At 40.9% G+C, this 25,146-nt stretch overlaps 2 protein-coding genes across 3 annotated transcripts in view; one reads left to right on the top strand and one right to left on the bottom strand.

Moving 5' to 3' along the window:
• The window catches only part of Ercc8 (ERCC excision repair 8, CSA ubiquitin ligase complex subunit), a 40,197-nt gene extending 16,310 nt beyond the window's left edge, over nucleotides 1-23,887 (bottom strand). Inside the window, exons 1-7 of one of the 2 annotated variants that reach the window (XM_036207042.1) lie at nucleotides 23,758-23,887; nucleotides 20,084-20,179; nucleotides 11,738-11,839; nucleotides 7,139-7,262; nucleotides 4,367-4,448; nucleotides 3,148-3,216; nucleotides 1,769-1,835 (exon numbers count right to left, since the gene is read on the bottom strand). In XM_036207042.1, coding sequence (XP_036062935.1) covers nucleotides 1,769-1,835; nucleotides 3,148-3,216; nucleotides 4,367-4,448; nucleotides 7,139-7,262; nucleotides 11,738-11,839; nucleotides 20,084-20,179; nucleotides 23,758-23,834 — 617 coding nt within the window. In that variant the 5' untranslated portion in view covers nucleotides 23,835-23,887. The remainder of the gene's footprint in view (nucleotides 1-1,768; nucleotides 1,836-3,147; nucleotides 3,217-4,366; nucleotides 4,449-7,138; nucleotides 7,263-11,737; nucleotides 11,840-20,083; nucleotides 20,180-23,757) is intronic. The other variant, XM_036207043.1, reaches the window with a different exon arrangement.
• A 115-nt stretch (nucleotides 23,888-24,002) lies between these two features.
• Nucleotides 24,003-25,146, top strand: part of Ndufaf2 (NADH:ubiquinone oxidoreductase complex assembly factor 2) — a 113,605-nt gene continuing 112,461 nt past the window's right edge. Inside the window, exon 1 of the mRNA XM_036207370.1 lies at nucleotides 24,003-24,177. Coding sequence (XP_036063263.1) covers nucleotides 24,051-24,177 — 127 coding nt within the window. The 5' untranslated portion in view covers nucleotides 24,003-24,050. The remainder of the gene's footprint in view (nucleotides 24,178-25,146) is intronic.

Genomic DNA, 25,146 nt, shown 5'->3' with positions numbered 1-25,146 from the left:
TATATTAAAAGCTTGAAAATAAGATACATAATGACTTATTATGTATCTTTTCATTTGCTTTTGTGCTCAAATAAGTTTTTGCTAGAAAACTGTATTTCCTATCTTCTAGAAACTAGACATTTCACTATCTTTCAAGTGAAACAACAAAGACAGATTATGTATCAATTTCTCCGCTAAGAAATACCCAGTAATAACATGTGATCCCAATCTGATCCATTCATCATGTCTTAAGGACCTTACCAATATTCTTTAAAAGCTCTATTTTACTTATTTACATGCATTCGTGGGCATGTGTGTGTGCATGCATGCGTGCATGAGCTCACGCCAAAAGATCAAAGGACAAGGTTTGTGAGCTGGTTCTCTCCTCCCACCACACAGGTTCTGGGGAATGTACTCAGGCTGGCAGTCTTGGCAGCAAGTGTCTAAGCCATCTTTCCAGTCCTAGATGTCTTTTGATACTTACAGGCTAGACGTCTCTGTACCTCAGATATCACATACTTTTTAACCTCCTCAGGTCATTGATCCCTCCTACAATGTGTGTGTGTGTGTGTGTGTGTGTGTGTGTGTGTGTGTGTGTGTGATTTTCTTTGATTTAGGAGGGCTTCCACAACTTCCATATGTTGAGGTACTTTCCTTTAGACACCCCAAATCACTGTCTGTGTCATGTGATGTTTAGCTTTCCGTACCTCGGTAAAGCTGTAGTCTAGTTCTTGAACCGAGCACAGTTGTCCAGAGGTCCTATGTACTTGTAGCCAGCCCCTCTCGCAGAGCCTATCATTCCGTATCTTTACTATCTCACCCTCCAATGAATAGCTCCCACCTTCACACCGTTCAACCTGACAGAGGGCAAGCAGTCCTGCTCTCTTCCTGTACTAGTTACCGAAGGTCTACTATTTCTCCATCCACTGAACAGCCCCCACTCTCACCCTGTGGACCTCTTCCTGTACTAGTTACCGAAGGTCTACTGCTACTAAGGCATTCTAGGATGTTCTGTAGGCACTGACTGGTCTTTCTGACATCATGATCAACCTGTGTCCCTAGTACAGTATTTGGAACAGGTAGTAGCCATTAAATCCTAGCAAACTAAATCAACAGATAGGTGGGTACTTGTTTTAGAACAAAAATTCTGAGTTAAAGAAACTAAAAAATGCCACTCTTAAATGAGGAGTGTTATATACTTCCATGTGGGAAAATAACAAGCGTCATTAGCAGCACACACAGCTGCATCTGGCTTTTCAGGGACCTGAACTCAGGCCCTCCTCCCACTGGTGCTCAGGCTTTACCTGGTGACCATCTAACCACTGCGCTCCTTTACATTATCATTCATCGTGAAGGCTTTCACCTTTTAGAACAAAGAGAAAGCAGGAGACCCTCTGTAGTTGCATGAATCTGCCAGCACTGATTTATGTGTGCTTCTGTAATCCCAGAGCTGGGGATATGGAAACAAGCCAGTCCTACCTGACCTGATGGGCTCAAAACTCAGTCGAGAGCAGTGGATGACAAACATACTGGAAGGTGACTGAGAGAGACACCCAGTGTCAAACCCTGGCTTACACACATATACATGTGCACATGCACACATACCACACACACAAAAGATGCAAAGGAAACTTTCTTTGCTGATATAAACTGAAATTTGTTACTCAATATTTCATTTCCAGGTACTAACAACTATATACAACAAAATGTGCATCTTAGGAAAATGCAACCTTTCAAAATGCTTCTAATTATTAATATTAATAATAAAACCAAGTATACTGCACTTTACCTGGCTGTTGCCAAGATATAGTCATGGCGTGGTGACCAGGAAACTGCCAATATTTCCTGTCTGTGACCTGTAAATACAAGCGTATAAAATGTCTTATAAAATATTAAAAAAAACAGAAGCCAAGCAGACAAAATGTTAGTCACCCACCAGTAATTCTGCCTAGCTCACAAAACAGCAAGCATGAAGAGCAGTGGAGCTATGGTCGCTTCTTCAGCCTGCAGTGTCTGCGTCTCAATCACAGCGTGAGATTAGTAGGAGGTTTCAACCCAGGGCCTGTGGCTACAAAAGGATTGCCTTCGGCTTTGGAAAAATACGAGGACTGATTTGTCAATCAGTCCACAACTGAGGCACCTATCTCTATAATAGGAATGCATGGCAATAAAACATGACCATTTTAAAGAAGTAAAATATTTTATAACTTCTTACAAAGTTACAAAAGATAAAACTTGATTGAAAAAAGCATTTTAACAGTTTTGTTCCTAGAAAACACAGATGATAAATACATAGAATAGTTTTACCTAATGGAACTATTCAAACCAGACATTTTCATCTGCCTAGCTTTTTAATCAACAGTGATTATTAATAATAAATGTCATTGCTACCCACTGGGCTGGAGAATTGGCGTAGTGGTTAAGAGCCTTGTTGCTTTTGCAGTGGACTGGCGTTTGTTCCCAGCAACCACAAGGTAGCTCCAAGGAAACTGATTCCCTCTTCTGACCTCCAAGGGCACCAGGCACACAAGTGCTGTACATACATACATGCAGGGAAAACACTCATACTCATAAAATAATAAAATAAACTAAAAAGAGGGCTACCCATTCCATCAAGTTTTTCTGGTATATTTATTATGTTTCTCAGAGATTGATAAATAATGTGTACTTCTGAATTATATTCCAATATTTCGTTGTTTAGAATTAGGTGATCTATATGGCTACAAATTAATAAAATTATTTATATTAATATAGTTTCCCCAAAGTATTGCTTCATGGCTTTTTCTAAAATATTTGTACTGAGGAGAAAAGACTTTTAAATATTAAGAACAAAGCTTCCTCATTAGCCATGGTAGACACAAGACACATCTAATGACATAAGTTTCATTACTCATTTATTTTAAAGGTAGAAACAGCTGAAGGCTTGGAGCTGGGTTTTCTATTTTCCATATCCCTTACAGTTTCCCTTACAGTCATTGTTCATATAAATGTCTCAATAGTTCAGTTTGACAAGAATAATGCACAGAAGGACTTTTATTTCTCTGTTGACTTAACAACTAGCACATCAGTCACATCACTGACAAAGCACACATTGTTAGTAGTGTTTTCTTCACTGAATAGTTTACTCAAAGTAGTTGTTCCAAATTAAAAAAAAAAAAAAAAAAATACCCTGTAGAATGTGAGAACAGGATCCAGACTTTAAGTCACAAAGTTGTACCTTGGGTCCTCTAGTACCAACTGTTAAAGAGAAAAAGGAAAAGATTTTATATAATATTTATTTTAAATTATAAGAGCCCAGCAAATTACCATTAAGAATCACAACATTCCCACTGTATCTACACAGAAATATAAAATGTATGTCACACTACATTGACAAACACCTAAACCACCTTGAACACTTATGACTAGAGAAGTGTTCCTGTGTTAGCACTTTATTCTCCAAACTGTCTGTTCCACAGCCTACTCTCATTCCAGCAGCTACAGATCTGCATAGGCTGCCGGGCTAGTTCAGAGACAACTGAGAGGTAACCACAGGAACACATCACAGGGAATCTCTAGCAGCACTTGAGCATGTGTACAGCTCTCTGTCACTTTACCACATGGAGTCATTCAATTTCAGCAGCTATTTTCCCTGGCTAAGACTACTGCTGTCCCTCCAGCTGTTCGAGACAGCTCAGTAGATGGCAAGATCTTGAAAACCCCTAAGTGTCTAGCTCTTACAGATGGAACAACTGATTGATGTTCAGCTGTGAGGAGACTCACAGTACCTAGGAATAACCGAGTCCTGGGGACCAGATACCCAATAGGAAGTTAACATTTTCTTTCTTCTTTATACATTAATTTTTTGTTGTTACAGGATTCATATAAATGCTTATTTGCTTTCAATTACAATCTTAAGAAAGTTTTCTTTTTATTGTGTTGAACTGGAAAAGTTCTAAATTAAAAAACCGACATTTCCTTTGTGTGTGTGTGATAGGTCAGAGTGTGCTGAGGTTAGAGCACTAGCTGCTGCAGTCAGCTCTGCCCGACCACACGGGCTCCAAGGATCAAATGCTAGATATCAGGCATGGCAGCGGACAGCCCTACCACTGAGCGATTTTACCAGTCAAGCTGCCTCTCTGGTTCACACAAAATACTTTAAAGTTTAGTGCCTCAAAAGAACTCCTCAGGGAACAGACACAAGCTCTCCAGAAGAATCAAAGCAGAGGAAAAAGAAAAGGAGAGAGACTTGATACTCCCAGTCTTGGAATCCTAGATAATAGCACGTGCTGGACTTACACTAGTTTATAATGTTTAAAATAATCTTTCCCTGGGTTAAAGTTTTTAACTAACTAATCCTAAAATAGGTGTTTCCTATATGCTAAAAGGCAAAAGGATGTGTACGCACCCGCTACCAGACAGTGCTTGGTGGCTGCTGGTGACATATGATGACTATAAACTGTTTCCTCAAAATTATACACATCTGCAGCCTGTTAAACAAAAGATGTTAAAAATGTGTAAAATCGAAGCAACAAATTCTCTTTCCCAATTTTAATCATATTTTTAATTGACAGTTAGCAATTTATCAACATAATTACACAACAGATCCTAGTGATTAAGGAAAGACAAGCCTCACCATTCCGCTCCAGTAGGCTAGCATCTCCATCAATAATTTAGCTAGTTAGCAATCTGCCTCTCCAAGCCACATGGCCTCAGTTTCCAGGATGCTAATCACACTCCTTCGGAAGGATAAATTGCAGTTATCTGTAACCATAGCATCTATCCTTTTGGCTTTCTTCCCCAACTACTCTAGGGCTCTTCAACAAGCCCCAGAGTCCCTAGCATTCTTTCCTGATCATTTTTTCCTAGGTGCATTCACTACAACTAGGCTTTAGTAATGACCGCCAGCCTACAATGTACCACTTCTCTAAACTAGTTGTCTGCAATAGCCTGTAGCATTTCCAACTTCCTCCTTGTCCACAAACAGCCCCACACATTCAGAACAGGTGATTGATTAGATCTTTTAGTTCAGAGAAAATGAAAGCCACTGAATCAGACATCTCCCAATCTCTCAGGCAGCCAGTCACTTTTGCTTAAGCTTTTTCCCTTCTTAATGGAAACAGTCCTTCTTCCATTTCACAAGCTAACCTCTCTGCTGGCTCAGACCCTGTCAACACTGTGGCAATCATAGTGTAAGGTTAGTTATGATTATCTCTACTGGGTCGTTCCCAGCAGCACTGAAAGTCAAGTCCCCTCCATCTTAATGTTCCCCAAAACAAAATAAACAAAGCTTATTTCACCTACACCACCCCTCAGTTTTCTTTCCTCTTCTTCACATCAAATTTTGCAATCTTTAATCACTTTCCATTTCTTTTTTAAAACTAATTTATTTAATTTTATTTTATGTGCATTGGTGTTTTGCCTGCGTTCATGTCTGTGTGAGGGTGTCAGATCCTCTGGAACTGAAATTACAGCAGTGAGCTGCCATGTGGGTGCTGGGAACCGAACCCAGGTCCTCTGGAAGAGCAGCCAGTGCTCTTATCAGCGGAGTCGTTTCTCCAGGCCACACTTACTATTTAACTCACTGCAATCTTAGTTCTGTCTCACTCTTCTTGTTTACTGTGTGATTATCACTGAAACCTTCTATTTGGTGTGTCAGCTTCCTCAACACAGCCATTCGCCCCACTGTCCTTGAAAGTCTTTTCCACTGGCTTCCAGTTTCGAGAGGTACGGATGTGACCCTCACTCTCCTTTTCATTATTTTTGCATGGTTTGTTGCCTCTTCTTCTGTCCTACTAACCCTGGTCACCTTCAGGTTTGTTCTATGCAAGCCTTCTCTCTTCAGCTGAATGTTACTGATTCACAAATCTCTATTTTCAGTGTTGACCTCACTCCTACATCAGATACAAATAGATCAATTCCCGGACTATCTCCAGAAGGATTCCCTGCAAACCCTTCAAACGTAACAAATTACCCAATTCCCATTCCAGAACCTGGGACCCACACTTGTGTGTATGTTTGTTGCTGCTCTCTGAGCCTGGGTCTTGCTCTTTCGTCCAGGACTCACAAGCTAGTCCATGCTGGTTTCAAACTCATGATTCTCCCGCCTTAAGCCTCCCAAACGCCAGAATTATAGGCACACAGCACATGAGCAGCTGCTGCTCTGTCTCTTAAAAGCTTCCAGTGCCTGCCTTCTCAGGCTCCCACTGTACATAAACACAAGAGTGAAGCATCTGTAAAGTCAAATTTACTTTTACAAACCTTTCTTTTCTCTGAGAACCAGCCTATCAGGGTCTAGATTCCTAGGAGGTTTTCAAAACCTTTAAACAGAACTTGGCTGGTTCTGTCAATGGAGGATTGGTTTAACTACAAGGTACTCCACTGTGGTCAAAACAGGAAGTTTATGACATTTAATCTTTACCATATATGTTGCATTCATTTTTCTTTTTCTTTCTTTCTCTTCCTTACTCTTTCTTTCTTTCTTTCTTTCTTTCTTTCTTTCTTTCTTTCTTTCTTTCTTTCTTTCTTTCTTTCTTTCTTTCTTTCTCTCTTTCAGACAGAAAAAAGTAAATGGAAATGAATATAGCTTTCTTGCTATATAGCCCTGGCTAGCACAGAACTTAATATCTAGACCAGGAAGTGCCAACTCTAAAGAGGGTTTACAGGTGGGTACATAGAAAGCTGAGGAGGAGGAGTACTATAAACTATATTTTACTAATTCTGTAATTCTCATCTCTACTATTTTTACTAAGCTATACTATAAAAACTTCCTTTTCCTGAAAGTTTGTAATCAAGAGGGGAAAAGTCTAATTCTCTTCTAAGAAGGGCATTTGTGAAGGTTTTGAATGCTGATTACATGCTAGGCCTTGTGCTGGGTATTTTATGTATGTTGGCTCATTTAACCCTCAAAACCATTCTAGAAGGCACCATCTTGGCCCTTGTCTGCAGACGAGGGAACGGAGTTGCAGTGTGCTTTTGGTATTTGCCCACTGTCAGAATGTTAACCAGCAGAAGTTAGTTAATCAGGATATAAGCCCAACCACCTAGTTCTCCTTAATTATATATACTACTTTCACATCAGACACACTGAACACCTTAGCAAGAAACCACACTAGTATCAGTGAGGATTAAATTTTCCATTATTGTACACAGCAATTTGGAAAGGTTTTACTGTACTCACCTGCAATGTATTTGTATCCCACACTTTCAGAGTTTTATCAAATGAGCTGGATGTGAATATGCCTGTATCATGGGGATACCACTGAACTGTTTCCACGCTGTATTTGTGAACGTCGGGATGGCTTCTACAAAACAGCAATTAGTATTTAGAGACTGCCAATTTGAGTGAGTTTCACATGTATTATTGTGAAAAAGTAGCAGACGTGGGCAGAAAGATACAGATCACTACACTTACATCACACACCCCTGTTCAGAAGAGGAGAGAGAATGTCTAGGCATCTCCAGATTAAGTTCTCATAGTGAGATGTTGGGGGCTTGCCTTCTCCTAAGGCTCATCATGTGGGATATCGGGTATCACTCACTCCTGTATTGTATAGGCGGGGGGGGGGGGTTGGCCAACTATAGTGGACTTTCTTTCACCCTGAAGGTGGCAGTGGTTTTCCTTACTAGAAGAACTACATCTTTGGTGAGTCTTTTCTCACCTATCATTATTAGAACTGTGGAATGCTTCACACTGCCACGGGAATCGGCACAATACTGTTTACCAAGAAACTTACTCTGGGACGAAAGAATGCAATTGGTGGGTGTCAATGGGATCTGCTAGTTTCACGTAACTCATCATGCAGTTACATATATCATCTTGTGAAAGGCTGTCCTGCTTAAAAAGACAGGGTGTATTCTCTGAACCTGTCATCAACACAGTATGAATGGCACCTTACTTTCCTCAATCTTAACTAAACTGGCATTGTGATACTTTTGAGATAAAGAAGGAAATCTGAACACTAGATGTTTGATTCCAGGGATTACTGTGCACGTGAGACAGTGGTACTAGGTTTCCATTTACCAAAGAAGTCTTCACTTCAGTAACGATGGATGCAATCATCTTATTGGGATTTACTTAAGAATAATCCTGAAACTGGCTGGGCAGTGGTGGCGCACGCCTTTAATCCCAGCACTTGGGAGGCAAGAGGCAGGCGGATCTCTGTGAGTTCAAGGCCAGCCTGGGCTACAGAGCGAGATCCAGGACAGGTACAAAGCTACACAGAGAAACCCTGTCTCAAAAAACAAACAAACAAACACCCTGAAACTGGATGAGTATGTGGTGGATGAGAAAACAAATTGCTTGTGATTGACAGTTGTGAAGGTCGGGTCATTATACTGCTTGCTATATTTGTACATGGGAGAAATTTCCAATAATAAAACAAAAAAGTTTATAGACCATTATGTAACCCTGTGCAAACAGGACCACTATGGGCTCTAATTTCCAAGAGTGAAGGTCTAAGTCTCAATACTAGACAGACCAAGGACCCTGAGCATCTGTACTGCTGAACAGGAGACAAGGTCCTGAAGGCCTGCTGTGGCCTCGAGACAGATGCATATAATACACAGTCTGTAGTGACTACCCACGTTTCTGTATGTGTGTGCATGTGTATGTGTATGAACTAACTTTAACAACACTTTCTCCATCGTTTTGTATGCGTTAACTGTATACTTGAGCCCACAATTTTATAATTCTGATATTGAAGATACAACATTAGGTTATGTCAGGACTACATTTTAAAGGCTACGAGGGAGGCATATACAGATGTTGGACAGGCAAATGTGTGGATGGCAGTACACAGGAGCCTTTCCTTCTTTTTCTGCTAAGGATTCAAACTCCTCCTAGTTACAGGGAACCTATGTTTTGCAGAGAGCAAGTACCTACTTTCTGCTATAGAAATCGACGCAATGTCTTTTCCTGTTCCTTGGTACCCAGGGCAAAACTGTGTGCTAAGCTTTATTGATCTGTTTGGAACTCTGAATCTCCAGATCTGAATGGAAATCCCAAGGAGAGTCAGCCACTAGGCAGGGCTGTAGAATTGGGCCTATGTTGGTCACATGTACCAAAGTTCAAAGGGAATTATTTCTGTAGTGTGACCTTGGCTGTGTTCCCTGATGTGGCCTGTCTTTCATTTGGTAAGTATGGTTCTCTAATTTTCTCCACAATTTCTTGAGATACAATCATTATTCCAATAAGTCTCAATTTCAAATAAGCAGAATCAACTTTGATATGCTCTAAGAATCTTGATTTCAATACAGACTTTCTGATGAATTGTTTTAAATAAAACCAGTCCTTATTGTAGAAATACAAATAGAAGCTCATTTATATTTTAATTTAAATTTAAAAACAGGACACAATGTTGTATCATTCTCCTATATATGTTATTCTTGTGTACATTGAGTAATTTTGGTAATACAATCTTTTTAATGCTCAGGAACAAACAAATTAAGTATACCAACAATAAATATTACAAAGTGGCCTAAGCCAAAATACTAAGAATTATTTTTCTGAAATTATTTTTTAAAATGATATTAAAAAACCATTTTGAAATGCAAAGTCATAGAGTTTGAACTTAGGAATAAAAATCAGACACACTAGATATTTACTTATATTATACACCAAAAAAGCCATCAAATCACATTTTTTCATAGAGTAACATTATATAGCACATATATACATATGTCAAATATATAAAATATATCTATTTCACCATTTAATAAACTTAATGTGTTAAATTTTAACCTCAGGTAACATTAGATTATAAAATTATTAAATTAAAATTAACTATTAAATTAAAGCCAGGTGGTGGTGGCACACACCTTTAATCCTAGCACTCAGGAGGCAGAAGCAGGCAGATCTCTGAATACCAGGCCAGCACTTTAGAATTTATCCTTCTCTTTTGATTAAGGTTGAAGGAAGTGTGTAAATGGCTCAGGCCTCTTAAGCAGTTCCCATACCGTGCTACCACTCAGGGAGGCTCTAGGCTATCTTTACTAATCTTGGTCGCCCATCATTAACTAGACAGGGAGACAGTATTGCTGAAGACACAATATACCTTGGTTGTAGGACATGGAGAAATCAAGCTGGAACTGACCCGCAACCCTCCTCCCAGCTGGCTAGCTTTCATAGTGTGGGGAGGTGTTATGCAGGCCACTAGGAGAGAAGACTCATCAATGACACTACCCAGAAATGGACCCTGAACCCTACAATACCAACCTGCCAGGCAAGGTGGTGAATGAACAGTGTCAAGACTGGATTTGAGGTCTGTTCCACAGAAAGGAGTTTGTGCCTGGTACTGTAAACTTGGTCAAAAGCCCATGCTAGGGAGTTCACAGGCTCTGCAGCAACTGACGTACTGCTGTTGTTTGCTAAATGGACCTGGTGTCAACTGCAGGTTCTCTCCTACCATGTGGGTGGCAGGGGCAGAACTAAGGTCATCAGGTATAGTGACAAATACCTTTACCCACTGAGCCACCTAGCTGACCCTTAACTTTTTTTTTTAAGCTATATTCCTTTCCATTTACACAGTAGTTTTTACAGCTTTCAACATGCTTTAAAAATAATTATTACAGAAACTTGGTAAGAATGATGGAGCAAATAAAATTACCTCTAAAACAAAACAAGCTGAGTCTCAGAGAGATTTTCCAAAACATGTGTTTCTAAAATGAAATCAGCACTGTGAACCCACAATTATAAATCTTAGGGATACCATGCCCTAGGGGCCTTCCCAGTGCTTTGGGAACACCAACAGCAGGGTGGCTGCTGAGCTCTGAGAGCTGATCCCTGTGAGAACACACCTTGGCAGCTAGTCTCTAAGGCAAAGCTGACTTAAGAACAGATCAGAGAGATGGCAAAAAAGCTTTAAATGACCCGCACAAAAAAAGTATTAAATAACCAGGGAAGTCAGGACAAATAGGATATTTTGAAGTTGAGATTTTTTTAAATTTTTTGAGACAGTTTCTTGGTGCAGCTTTGGGGCTATTCTGGAATCCTCTCTCTAGATGAGGCTGGCCAAGAACTCAGAGATCTACCTGCCCCTGCCTCCTTAGTGCTGGGATTAAAGGCATGTGCCATCACTGCCCAGTTCAAGTTGAGCATTTCATTTTTGAGTGAGTAGACAGACAAGAAAGATAGGTGTGAGGTGTGCGTGTGAATGTGTGTGTGTGTGTGTGTGTAATGTGTCTGGTGGGAGGACTGCCTGTACATGTATTACACCCTGTTTTTAATCTGTTCCCCATTAACATGAGTTGAGAATGTAGTTTGCATTTATAATTAGCTGAAAGATTCATAAATGAACATTATACTAAGTGGTATTAAAAACCATAGCTACTGAGATATACTCTGTAGGTACAGAACAACAAAGACACAAATTTTTTTGTTTTTTTTGCCCCCCCCCCCCCCACAGGGTTTCTCTGTAGCTTTGGAGTCTGTCCTGGACTAGCTCTGTAGACCAGGCTGGCCTCGAACTCACAGAGATCCACCTGCCTCTGCCTCCTGAGTGCTGGGATTACAGGCATGCACCACCACTGCCCGGCACATTTGTTGTTGCTTTTTTTTTTAAATTTCATTTGAAAGCTGATACAAAACTGTCTGGAGGAAATCACATGACAAAAACGTCTACTGAATTTTAATTGTTTGTAAGAAAGCATCAAGGGATATCACTGTCAACTGAAAAATTTGCTTATGCCATGCACATGACTGCTTATTTTCATGTTTGCACTTGATGCAAACAATACTGAACTGTTTACACATTCACGAGTTACACTCTCAAATACACACCTGCCAACGGTACACACTGCTTTACACGTGTAATAGGGCTGTCTGCTGCCGTTCTCAAGGTCATAGAGTGCAATCACACCATCTGAGCCACCCGACAGCATGCTGACAACAAGAGAGTCACATGATCAATGCAGGAAGTCCACCTGCTGATGGCCATTTCCTATCTGTGAATGTTGACCTAGTATACCCCTAAGTACTGAGATAACAAGAACAGTGAATCCTAACAGACTTCAATAAGCGGAATGTCTGAACATTTACAAAAGCACAAACAAAGAAAACCTCAATCCTTGATCATTTCAAGATTACCTCCACAATTGCAAAAAAGGAAAGGTGGTAGAAGAAATAACACAGCAAAGGCATTTACTTAAGAAAGTAAAACATTACAATATCATTTTACATGTCGTCTTAGATCTGACCGAAATGAAAACAGAATTAGCCTATTACTGACAGTAGCTATCTGTTCCTGGGCCAGTCACATCACCTCCTCAACCTCTCAACATTTGTGAGAATAGTAACAACAAAGTGGGGAGGGGCCTCTTCAGCTCTGTGACAAAGCTGCTGTGACAGCAAAGGGAAGCTGGCCCTTCCTTCAATTCCTTTATCCTACAATGCACAAGGCACTCTGCTAGTGAACTGCGAACAACCCAGGCACACCTCGACCATGGAAGGTTAGTCTAGCAGAAAAGATGGTGTATCTATCTCACAAACTCTAAGTTGTAATTGGGACCGCTGTGGCAGTAAGCTCCTTTTATTTTAGCTTGAAGCTTCAAGGACGGAATCCTCGCTTATATAGTATTTAAACTGGTACCTGTATGTGGAAGAGAAAGTAGCCAGCGAGGTGTGTGAAAGTCACAATCGAAACTCAGTCTACTGACTGAGGAAGAAATACATTGCTGAAATATGGAAGCGAGAAGGGAGAGAGATGAGAGGTCTAAGACCCATACACTATCTTACATTTTTTGTTTATTTGTTTTTGTTTTTTCTGTGTAGCCCTGGCTGTCTTGAACTCTATAGACCAGGTAGGCCCAGAGCTCACAAAGATCTGCCTGCCCCTGCCTCAAGTGCCGGGTTTAAAGGTGTGCGCCACCACTACTCCCGGCTACTCAGTCTTACTTTTAATAGCAAAGGTGTTAAAAGGAAAACACTGTTCTTCAAACTCGTCTATTACATTGGTAGAGACGGTAAATTATTTGATTAAAAGGTTTTGTAAAATGATTTCCAAATAGTTAAAGTAACATGTAAGTACATATTTGACAACAGAAAATTCTTTATATTAATTTAACTAACTTGCAAAATTAACTTGTAGAATATTCTTGGTACTTCACATACTTTACCCTTGAATCTGCCTAAGATTGCTACTAGCTTGTTTACTAGCTACTGCTACTAGATTGTTGGCTTTCCAATTATGATTGTTTTACTTATTAACCTTATCTGAAAAAAAAACTTTGAATTTGAAGCTGTAACTTCCCTGACAGCCATATTTTCAGCTTAGAAAATAATAGGGAGTGCATAGCGCAGTGAATTCAGAACAAAGCCGACAAAAGGGAGGGCTCTGACTATTCCATATACTGGAACACAAACTATTTCAGTCTGTATTTTCACTGTTTCTAGCTTTTTACCTCATTCAAGGTACCATTCCTTTGTATTTTTTACAAGATGAAAATCTCTTTGAACAATGATCTCTTTTAGATCAAATTTAACTTTGAAGACATTCTGCATCTTATTCCACCATTACACAAAATAAAAACAGGTGCACTTCATCAAGGGTTCTTCAGGATGTCCACACATAGGACCTTTCCAAACCCTGACCCCCTTCTTTTCCTTTAGTTACTCACTACTGCAACTTTTATAGGAATTACTGCCTTTCTTTTCTGAATACTACATAATTCATCACTCAGAAGTACATCATGACTAAAGGGCTTTGGATTATTTTAAATGGACACAGACCTTCACCCACCTTTGGGCTTCTTTGGATTGTTTTAAATGGACACAGACCTTCACCCACCTTTGGGCTTCTTTGGATTGTTTTAAATGGATACAGACCTTCACCCACCTTTGGGCTTCTTTGGATTGTTTTAAATGGATACAGACCTTCACCCACTTTTGGGCTTCTTTGGATTGTTTTATATGGATACAGACCTTCACCCACTTTGGGCTTCTTTGGATTGTTTTATATGGATACAGACCTTCGCCCACTTTTGGGCTTCTTTGGATTGTTTTATATGGATACAGACCTTCACCCACTTTTGGGCTTCTTTGGATTGTTTTATATGGATACAGACCTTCACCCACTTTTGGGCTTCTCTCGATTGTTTTAAATGGATACAGACCTTCATCCACTTTTGTGCTTCTTTGGATTGTTTTATATGGATACAGACCTTCGCCCACCTTTGGGCTTCTCTTGATTGTTTTAAATGGACACAGACCTTCATCCACTTTTGTGCTTCTTTGGATTGTTTTAAATGGACACAGACCTTCATCCACTTTTGTGCTTCTTTGGATTGTTTTAAATGGACACAGACCTTCATCCACTTTTGTGCTTCTTTGGATTGTTTTAAATGGACACAGACCTTCGCCCAACTTTGGACTTCTTTGGATTGTTTTATATGGACACAGAACTTCGCCTGCCTTTGGGCTTCTCTGGATTGTTTTAAATGGATACAGACCTTCACCCACTTTCATGCTTCTTTGCTCCCTGACTGTTCCATCTCCTGCGATTCATCTATGCTAATACCCAGGTCATTTGTTCTGCAATATCCAGCTTAAAGTTCCAGACCGAATTAAAATAATGTTAACTTCCAATTGGTTTCTTTGTTGTGATGTGATACCAACAGACAAACCAATCCCTAGACCCACAAAGTTATACAGCTACATAAAGTGTTGCTACTTTCTAGAATTACTGGTCATCATCAACCCTTATATTTCTGTCCTTCTGATTATTCTGGTTATCTGACTTCAATTCAGTAAAATGCCAAAGAAAGGCAATTAGTACAGTACTCCAAGAATTCCTGTATGCTACTGACAAATGTCTGCCTTTCGGCCTTGCAAATCACTTGAGTAGATGTCAAAGGCTTAATTCTCAGAGTATTTTAGATTAAAAAAAAAAAAAAAGTCTTTCTTTGGGCAAAAAGTCAAAGTTCGGTGACAGTGTGATCCTTTCCCTTATACACAGTGATGGTGTGACCCTCTCTCTTATACACAGTGAAGGTGTGACCCTTCCCTTATACAGTGACGGTGTGACCCTTTCCCTTATACACAGTGTCAGTGTGATCCTTTCTCTTATACAGTGACGGTGTGACCCTCTCTCTTATACACAGTGATGGTGTGACCCTCTCCCTTATTCACAGTGACAGTGTGATCCTTTCTTATACACAGTGATGGTGTGACCCTTTCTCTTATACAGTGACGGTGTGACCCTCTCTCTTATACACAGTGATGGTGTGACCCTTTCCCTTATACACAGTGATGGTGTGACCCTTTCCCTTATACACAGTGATGGTGTGACCCTTTCCCTTATACACAGTGATGGTGTGACCCTCTCCCTTATACACAGTGATGGTGTGACCCTCTCCCTTATTCACAGTGACAGTGTGACCCTTTCCCTTATACACAGTGATGGTGTGACCCTTTCCCTTATACACAGTGTCAGTGTGATCCTTTCCCTTATACACAGTGACGGTGTGACCCTTTCCCTTATACACAGTGATGGTGTGATCCTTTCCCTTATACACAGTGATAGTGTGATCCTTTCTCTTATTCACAGTGACAGTGTGACCCTCTCCCTTATACACAGTGACGGTGTGACTCTTTCCCTTATACACAGTGATGGTGTGATCCTTTCTCTTATACACAGTGACGGTGTGACCCTTTCCCTTATACACAGTGATGGTGTGACCCTTCCCATTATACACAGTGATGGTGTGGCCCTTCCCTTATACACAGTGATGGTGTGATCCTTTCCCTTATACACAGTGTCAGTGTGATCCTTTCTCTTATTCACAGTGACGGTGTGACCCTTTCCCTTATACACAGTGATGGTGTGACCCTTCCCATTATACACAGTGATGGTGTGGCCCTTCCCTTATACACAGTGACGGTGTGACTCTTTCCCTTATACACAGTGATGGTGTGATCCTTTCTCTTATACACAGTGACGGTGTGACCCTTTCCCTTATACACAGTGATGGTGTGACCCTTCCCATTATACACAGTGATGGTGTGGCCCTTCCCTTATACACAGTGATGGTGTGACCCTCTCTCTTATACACAGTGACATTGTGACCCTTTCCCTTATACACAGTCATAGTGTGACCCTCTCCCTTATACACAGTGATGGTGTGACCCTTCCCATTATACACAGTTTTAGATCTGTAGACCAGGCTGGCCTCAAACTCAGAGATTCGCCTGCCTCTGACTGCCCAGTGCTGGGATTTAAGGCTGTTGCCACCACTGCCTAGCTCTAGTTGTAGATTTTACTCCAAGTAGACAGTTTTATTTTATTATAGTTTCATATTTATTCTGTTTGTTTGCACTGGTCTTCTCTGTGGATTCCTGGTGTGTGCAGTCTGGGTCTTCTTGGCCTTTATTCTGTCTGACTACCTTCACATCTATTCTTCTTTTCCCTTTTGGATGAGAGACTAGTGCTGGGATCGAACTTATAGCCTCACACATGAGGGGCAAACACTCCACCACTGAGCTACAGCCCAGTCCTTCTTTCCTTCCTTTCTGATCTTAAGTTCTTGCTGTTCTTCATCTTCGATTTCTAAGGAATTACACCCTGTATTGATTTGCGTGTGTTCTTTATACTTTGGTTCATTTCTGAAATATTTTTCTTTTATTTCTAATTTTTCCTGGGTTTGATAACCTCATTTCTGAGATCAATTTGAGATCATTATTCTTTCATGGATTCACCCTTTTAAAATTGTTTTGGGGTGAGGCTAGAGAGATGAATCAGTTGGTAAAGTGTCTGCCAAACAAACATGATGACCTAAGTTCAGATGCCTCAGGAACTGCACACACACACAGGAACATACTAATGCACACACACTCACATACACACACAGAGGATGAAAAACTTACTTTTTGCTAGTTTTGAAATATTAGGTTAGCAGTCTCACATGTTATGGAGTAACCTGTCTGGCACAGTGTAACTGTCTGTAGTGGCAGTCAGTTCTCTTTATTCTCTTAGTTCTACATCTCATCTCTTATTTTTCCACATTTTCCCTACTCTTTCAGAAGTTAGAATTTAGATTTAGAATTTGGATTTTTGAATCTGGATTTAGAGTAACATTTAAACTTTTATCTTTAAAAAATCCTCCTTCTAAAATATATTTTCTTCCCTTTTGATAAGATACTTAAAAACAGGAGTCTTTAATTAGAGATTTTCTGGTTCTGTTCAAGTCCCAAACTCTCACCTGGGATGTCTTTTCCCCTTGTGTCTACTATGCAGAGTGCTCAAGCTGGACTCTATTCTTCGGTGTGGGGCTGTTCTGCAGGGAGCTTTGACCTATTAGCTCCTAGGAGTGATTACAGGAGCCACACTGAGCTCCTTCCAGCCTCAGGTGGGCCTTTAACCCACCTGTAACTGAGGTGTGACATGCTGTCTGGTGTCAGCTGCTGTAATCAGACTGGCCTGCTAAGCTTTCAGCAGCCCCACTGGTATTTGTGGATGATCAGCCAGATCAGCTACCCCATCACTTTTTGATAGCTCCCCTTCCTCCACGTGTAAATGCTAACAGCATACACATCTTGGAGTTTCCAGGGTTTGTTTACATTTACTCATGGTTTGTGATTTGTGTGGATTCTTTATGACCTGGTGATCCTGAAGGTCTGATTGTCCTGCCTTCATCCCCTGAGAGCTGGGATTACAGGTGCTTTTCACCATCCCAGTCTTTGTGCCAAACCCAGGACTATGTGCACACTGGGCAAGCACTGTACCAACTGAGCTACGTCCTCAGACTGCTGTGTTCTTGTTTCTCCACCAGGTACTGTAAATGCATTCTTGGTGTAACACCAATGATTACTTCGAGAGTTGCTTTCTTAAATTGAATTGGTATTTACAATAATGTGAAATATTTTTATTAAAATAATTCCCAAAGTTTTCCTTTGAGTTTAATAATAGCATGAAGATTTAATCATTATTGAAATTAAATGACTTCCTATTTGGTATCTGACACTAATATTATTTAACTATGAGGTTAGCATTCTGCTAATCATGACCATATTAAAGAGTTAGGGAATTGTTTTTATATTAAAAAAAGGGAATTTACAAAAGATGAATAAATTAAAAGAATTTATAAGATATACAAAACTTAATCTTCATAGGGTGGTAGGCAAATGTATTGTCTACAGTTGAACCTACTAAAAATGTAGTCTATGGATAGTCTTCTTAAAATAAGACCTAACAGTAGAACTGTGTACTGGTCTACCAGATCTGTGCAGTCTCGTTTTGACTGTGTATTTTAGTGCTTTTGCTACAGTGTTCGTAGTGGATGATAAATGTTAATACAATATAATATATTGAACAATTTACACGGACACTGATTTTTCTTAAAGAAAACAGTTGGCTTTCAATTTGACATATACTTTCATCTTTATTTCTTCTTGCTACTAAATGGGATTAAACACAATATGTCTTAGCAAACCAAGAAATAAAAAGCTGTAGCTTTCATTGGGTATTAAAGGGAAAGCTACTGTGCTAAGTGGCTCAGACTTTAGATGCACCATGAAATCGTTCTTCAGCCTACTTTTCTCAAACACATTTCACACACACATGAACTGTAATCCACCGGTTCGGACTGACTCTGACAACCGGTTACTGTACCCCACAGGTGACAGAACCACTATGCCAAACAGCTGGCTGGATTACTAGTGTATTTTCCCCACTGGCACCAAAGACCAAAAGAAATCAGCTGTCCTTTATTCCTTGGATCTGCGTCTGTTTTATAAAGGAGTGCCCCACAACTGTCCCTGAACAGGAAATAATTATGTTTTGCCTTGAAAAGCCAGGGAAAAGAAGTTCTTGTGCACCATCTATTTTTTTATTAATTTTTTAAAATTTATTTTACATACCAACCACAGTTCTCCCTCCCTCCTTCCTTCCGGTTCCCTCCCCCACCTCCCATTTACCTGTCCCCATCCACTCCTCCTCCATTTAGAAAGGGGCAGGCCTCCCATGGCATATCAAAGTTGAGGCAGGACCAAGCTCCTCCCCTGGCATCAAGGTTGGGCGAGGCGTCCCAGCCTAGGGACTAGGTTCCTAAAAGCCAGCTCAGTGTTCCATCTTTTAAACGTGCTAACGGAGAACTCTGTTCATCCCACACTCCTTACACACTACTATTACAGCAGCAGTGGAAGTAAAAAGTGCAAGTCTGCCAGACCCATCCTGGTTTTTGTTAAAGAGAACGACAACACTCCACTACGGAACAAAACCCTAGGGCGACTGCTGAATAGACCACAGCACGTTTTTTTTAAATACATAGTCCAATTGTGGACCACATAAAGATTGACTGGTTTTACTTCCTTGCAGTGCCACGGCTTGAATCCAGGACAGTGTACACACTGGGTAAGGGTCTGTTACTGAACTACAGCCTCAGCTCACACGAAGGGCTCTGAGCCCACCTTCCTTACCGCCCCTTTCTGCTCTAGACTGAACCCACATCCTTGTGCGTGCAAATCATGCATTCTGTCATAGAGTTGCACCGTCCCCCAAACCTTCCCATATAAGTAGTGTTGTGTGACAAGAAGTTGTGACTAGGGGAACGCATTCAGCTACAGTGTGGGCAATGAGCTGAAACAATTAACATGCACGGGAAGCTGCTTTCAATACAGATTTTCTCAAATTCTTAGGGCAAATAAGCTAAGCATGGCCATGCCTATCAAATAGCTAGGGCACTTGAAAATTTGAAAGGTTAGGTAAACTGCATAAAGTCACTGAGCTGCTAAGTACTCAGTAAAATTATTGCTTCAAACTTCACTGGACAAACGCATTTCTGCTTTTTACATGCTAGGCCCCATTAGGCTGCTTGAAAGTAACAGCTATATTTTAAAGAGCATCTAAAACACATCTCAGCACTTAGAAGCCTCCTACATCAATGTCAATTCCTGGTTTATTGATTTAATATGAATATATTTATGTCACAGTATTTTGGAGTATTGATCAATCTGGCAACATTTTGCATATTTGATTTTCTGTTTTTATTTTAAATGAATAAATGCCAGCTCAACAAATGCTAGAATTAAAATTTTTTTTAAACATATATATTTTAAGCAATGTCAACTAATCAATCTGAAAAGACAAGCTTTGACTGTGACTCATTCAGAAAGAAAAGTGAAGCTACAACTTACTATCTCCCTTCCACAGGCTCAACGTCAAGGGTGTTAACTCCACTGCAGTGGATTCTCTCAACATCTCTGTCTTTGTTCAGCTCCAGTGCCAGGACCCTTCAAAATTAAAAAGAGAAAACAAGAAGAAAAAAATTAACATAAGCAAATTCCTTATTTCCCCAAGATTATATAGATTACCACAAATGCTATAAGTCTTTAGTCTTACCGTATTTAAAGGTGTTCAGATTTGTAAATGTCAGCCTCTAAAACAAGACACCAACAACTACATGCAAACATTTCACTGAAACATTACTTTAAATTTCATTTAGAGTTTAAGTTCTTAAAAAGGTATCTATGGATAAGCTTTCAAGAAAAGTTAAATTCTGATAAACTTGACTGAGGACACCCAGTGGATAAACATTTCAATTACACATTTAAAAGAGTCATTTCTCTAAGACTGTAGAAATGCAAACTACAGTCAACACAGCAGTTTAAACGAAGTGAATTATTTTCTTTTTCTCTTTAGTGCCTTGATTTTTTTTTTAAACCTGTTTTTGTGAACTCTGCCTTGGGCCCAAACATGAAATGTGTGGTATGACAGAAACCAGAGTTCCAGAAAGTTGGACAATCACAGCAAAGACGGACACCAGGAAGGACAAACCATAAAACAGTTTATGAACTCCAGGACTCATTCTCTAGTGGAACATGCATGGATCTGATCCCAAATACCCTGCAAAAGACTTTGCAGACTCAACCAAGTGCCACTTAGGTCACTGTCTGACCAGTGAGTGGCATGTACCTGGAAGACCTAAAAGGATTTGAAACCGGAGCCTACTCTAATACACCACAGCCAAATTGCTGACACCTAAAGACAGCATTAAAGCAACCAAACTCAATCTGAAAAGAAAAAAAAAAAATGATTTCAGTGACAGCATTTCCCCTTTAAAATCTGTGCAGCATCAGACGTTATGGTGGCTTGAACAGGTCTGGCCCCATAGAACCATGTGTGTGAATGCTTGGCTATAGGAAATGGCACTGTTAGGTGTGGCCTTGTTGGAGGAACTGTGTCACTGTGGGGGTGGGCTTCGAGGTCTCATATATGTTCAAGTTACACTCTGTACATAGTTGCTTCTGATGCCTGTGGATCAAGATGTAGAACTCCCAGCTCCATCTCCAGTACCATGTCTGCCTGCATGTCACCATGAAGAAAATGGACTAAACCTCTGAACTGTAAGCCAGCCCCCATTCAATGTTTTCTTTTATAACAGTTGCCGTGGTCATGATGTCTCTTTACAGTAATAGAAACCCTAATTAAGGCAGAAGTACTCTTAAAAACAAAACAAAACAAAACAAAAAACATTAGCAAGTCACCTTTGGATAGAGAGCCATGAAATAATATGGAAAATTGGGATATTCACTAAGAAAAGAGCAACAGAAATGGTGAATAAACAGAATAGACCATTCTTTTCCTTAAAATATGCTTGATGATTAAAAATAATAATTATAATGCTGTCTGGTGGGGTATATACTGTTTGCAAACACAATTACATATGGCAACAACATATCGGATAGAAAGTAAAGGTTAAAGTTTTTAACATTTTAAATGAAGCAGTAAAATTCTAAGTAAATGAGGAAGTTATACAACCACTAGCATATATGTATATACATTATGTATATATATTACATAATCAAGAGTCAAAATTATGGCAGATACATTTAAGATGGAGTGCTAAATAATGTTCAGATAAACCAAATGAAAGCATTAAAGGGGGACAAAAAGGCTGTGAAGCACTTATTGGACTCGTTATTTTTCTTTTACATATTTTTAGATTTATTTATTTTTATGTATGAGTATCTATATGTGCATCACATGTATGCCTGATGCCAGTGAAGGCCAGAAGAGGGTGTCAGATTCTCTGAAACTGGAGTTACAGATGGTTTTGAGCCACCGTATGGGTGCTGGAATAGAACCTCCAAAAAAGCAACTCTAGCATGTTGTTATTTTTTTTTTATTATCTACTGCCCCTTAAGCAGTGCTTCACTGCTAGGGCCTCAGCCTAAGGGGAATTTGTTACTGAATCTTTCAAAGTTCTATAGAACTCACAATTCAATGGTTTAGGTGGAATTCTGCTCCCTCAGAGAGGCTGAATAGCCTCTTTCTCCCTTGGCTGGCGTCTTCCAAAACAAAACAAAACAACAAAAAACCCCAAACCAGCGTCCTTCTCTCAGCTCCCACTCAAAAAACCCTTGCTACACATGGTTTCTTCCTATCACTTCCTGTCAGCTACTTGCTGACGCAGCCTCCTGCTCATAGGTTAATTTTATTTAATCAAACACATCTTTGAATTATTAACAAAAGCAGTAGGAAAAAAAATGCAACACACTTTAAAATAATATTCCCCAACCCTAGCAAGTACTTTAAACCATGGAGTCACTTTTCCAGCCCCTTGAATTTGCTAGTGGCAATGCTTTCGAAGGGGCTGAAAAGAGTGTGCTTAGGGATTAAGAGTGTGTACTGCTCTCTCAGAGGACTAGAGCTCAGATCCTAACACCCCTATGAGAAAGTTCACAACGCTTCTAACTCCAACTTCAGGAGATCCAACACCACCTTCCGGCTTCTGTGTGCACTGTACTCATGTGTATGTGCATGTGTGCGTGTACACACACACACACACACACACACACACACACACACGCACACACGCTCAAAAAAGAATGCAGAAGTGAGTCAAAAAAGACTTAGTCATTTCTGCACGAACTGATGAGATTACATCAGCAGCAGATACAAACAACTCCGATCATGTTTAGAATTAATCAAAGTGTGGCTTTAAAAATGGTTGCATGTTAACTCAATTAGTTAAAACAATTTATATGTTTTGGAACGTATCATTCTAAATATAGAACACCAAAACGTAAAAACGAAGGCAATATAATTATATTTCAGTATATAAAACACTTAATTGTTGAAAGCAATTGATTACCTATCAGAATAATCTATTGTTTTTGTTTGTTTCTCATTGACCAAGGAAGCCTGGAAACGGCTTCCAGTGGTCTCTTAATTCCTAGTATTGGTTACCTTCGGTAATTCGATCATCTTGAGCGAGCCAGATCTAGTGACTCATTTCAGATTGACTAGACTTAGACAAAAATGATGAGCGAGCACTTCTGAGATTGAAGGCGGCCTCCCACCTTACGCTCAAGTTCGTTTCCTTTGCTTTGGTGAAAGCCAGCTGTCATGTTCCGGTATCCTATGGGATATTTCGAAAACAGTGCAAAACTACATACAACCCCTTGGGAAAATCTTGAGTACGCCACCAGCATTCAACCCACAAGGCACATTATACCTGAGAATCAAACTCCATACATCCATCAGATCGACTTCTCCCATATTTTCCAGACCTATTCATTCCACTTGCAACCTTACTCCCCTGCATGCCCATCAGCTCTCCTGGAGCGACAGTGACCTAACTCGACTCCCTCCTAACTTTCAGCTTTATTAATCAAGCAGACGGCAAGCTACAGTAACTGTGACCTGCGTTTCACCTTCATACTTTGCTCTCCATGCCCACGCGGGTCTGTCTTCCTCTTCTGGCACGGGCCGACTTCTTCATCTCCGACCAATGGTCCCGTCACCCTAACTCCCTGCTCCAGACTCTCACTTGGCACGTTACGGGGACCGACAAGGCGTGCCTTACCTCCGTGTGGACTGCGCTCTACGCAAGCGAAGAGGGTCCTCCAAACCCGACTGCCGAGCGTACAAAAAACTCAACATCCCCGTTCCACTCACCGGCTTGAAGCCTGGGAGCCGCCATGACACAACTTGAACCGGGGTTGTAACAACGGGGTCTCCTATTGGCCAATCCGTGTTATGACGTGACCAACGGAGAGCGGCCTTACTGGGAGGCGCGAGTCAGAGCAGGGGGCGGGGCTTCGTGTGGGCGGGGCCTCCGGCCGGCGCGAACCCGGAGACCTTGAGCTGCGCGGCGACATGGGCTGGTGGCGGGGTCTGCTGCGCTCGGTGTGGGGCTCCCTGTCGAAGGAGGTGAGGGAGCACGTGGGCACGGACCATCTGGGGAACAAATACTACTACATCGCCCAGTACAAGAACTGGAGAGGTGAGAGCGAGAAGCGGCTGCGGGTCGCCGCGCGTCCCGGGCAGGTGGCTGTCACTGCAGACTGGGGCCGGGCCTCGGGTGTCCTGGCCGCTGTCCTGGGGTCCGAGGGCTTGCTTGGTCGTTGCCTTGGGCGACGAAGTCTGGACCGAGTTCTCCAAGATCTGCCAGAGGGGTTTGGGGAGCATCGGGAAAGGCTGTGTGCCCGTGCCCAGCCTGCACTTTGGCTCCCGGCTGTCTTCAGAGTTTACCTTTCCCAGGGGCGCTGGGGCTGGGGCGCTCGCCCTGTTTGTGGCCATCCTTGTAACTATGAACTATCCAGATTCCCATGTTTTCTAATTAGCAGTTCCCGTTTCCTTTCCAAGGAGTCTGTGTCCCAAGACCCTGTGCATGTCGATTTCAGAAACCGTCTCTAAAGATGTTTTCAAGAAGTGGAGCGTGTTGTTTGGGGACTGTTCCATTTTAGCCAGACCCTGGTGGCTGAGGCAGGCGGAGTTCCCCTGAGTTCGAGGTCAGCCTGGTGTACAAAGCGAGTTCAAGGGCAGCCAAGGCTACACAGAGGAATCCTGCCTCGAAAAACAAAACAAACAAACAAAAAGGAGGTGTTCCATTCTGTTTTGTTTTTTGACAGCACGCCACGTAGCGGCTTTCACAATGTCCTCTATTTTCTCTATTGCTCCAATATAGAGTCTCACACATGGGAGAAGAAAGAAGTTGGGCCAGAACCTCAGCTGTGACCGAAGTAGCTGAGAGACAAGTCATTTATTCTCACCTTGTCTCAGTGAAACAGATAGTAGTAATGTCACTACTGGGACACTTGAAGACCCGTCCAACACAGTTTCATTCACTTCTCACACTTATTAACTACGTTAAATGTTTATATAAAATTGTCTTACTTAGCTTTTAAAAAGTTTTTTTTTAATTTTATATGTACTGCCTACATTTATGTGTGCACACTACATGCCATGGAGG

The sequence above is a fragment of the Onychomys torridus genome, chromosome 15 (assembly GCF_903995425.1).
Source record: "Onychomys torridus chromosome 15, mOncTor1.1, whole genome shotgun sequence".
NCBI lineage: Eukaryota > Metazoa > Chordata > Mammalia > Rodentia > Cricetidae > Onychomys > Onychomys torridus.
This window is presented reverse-complemented; position numbering and strand designations above follow the sequence as displayed.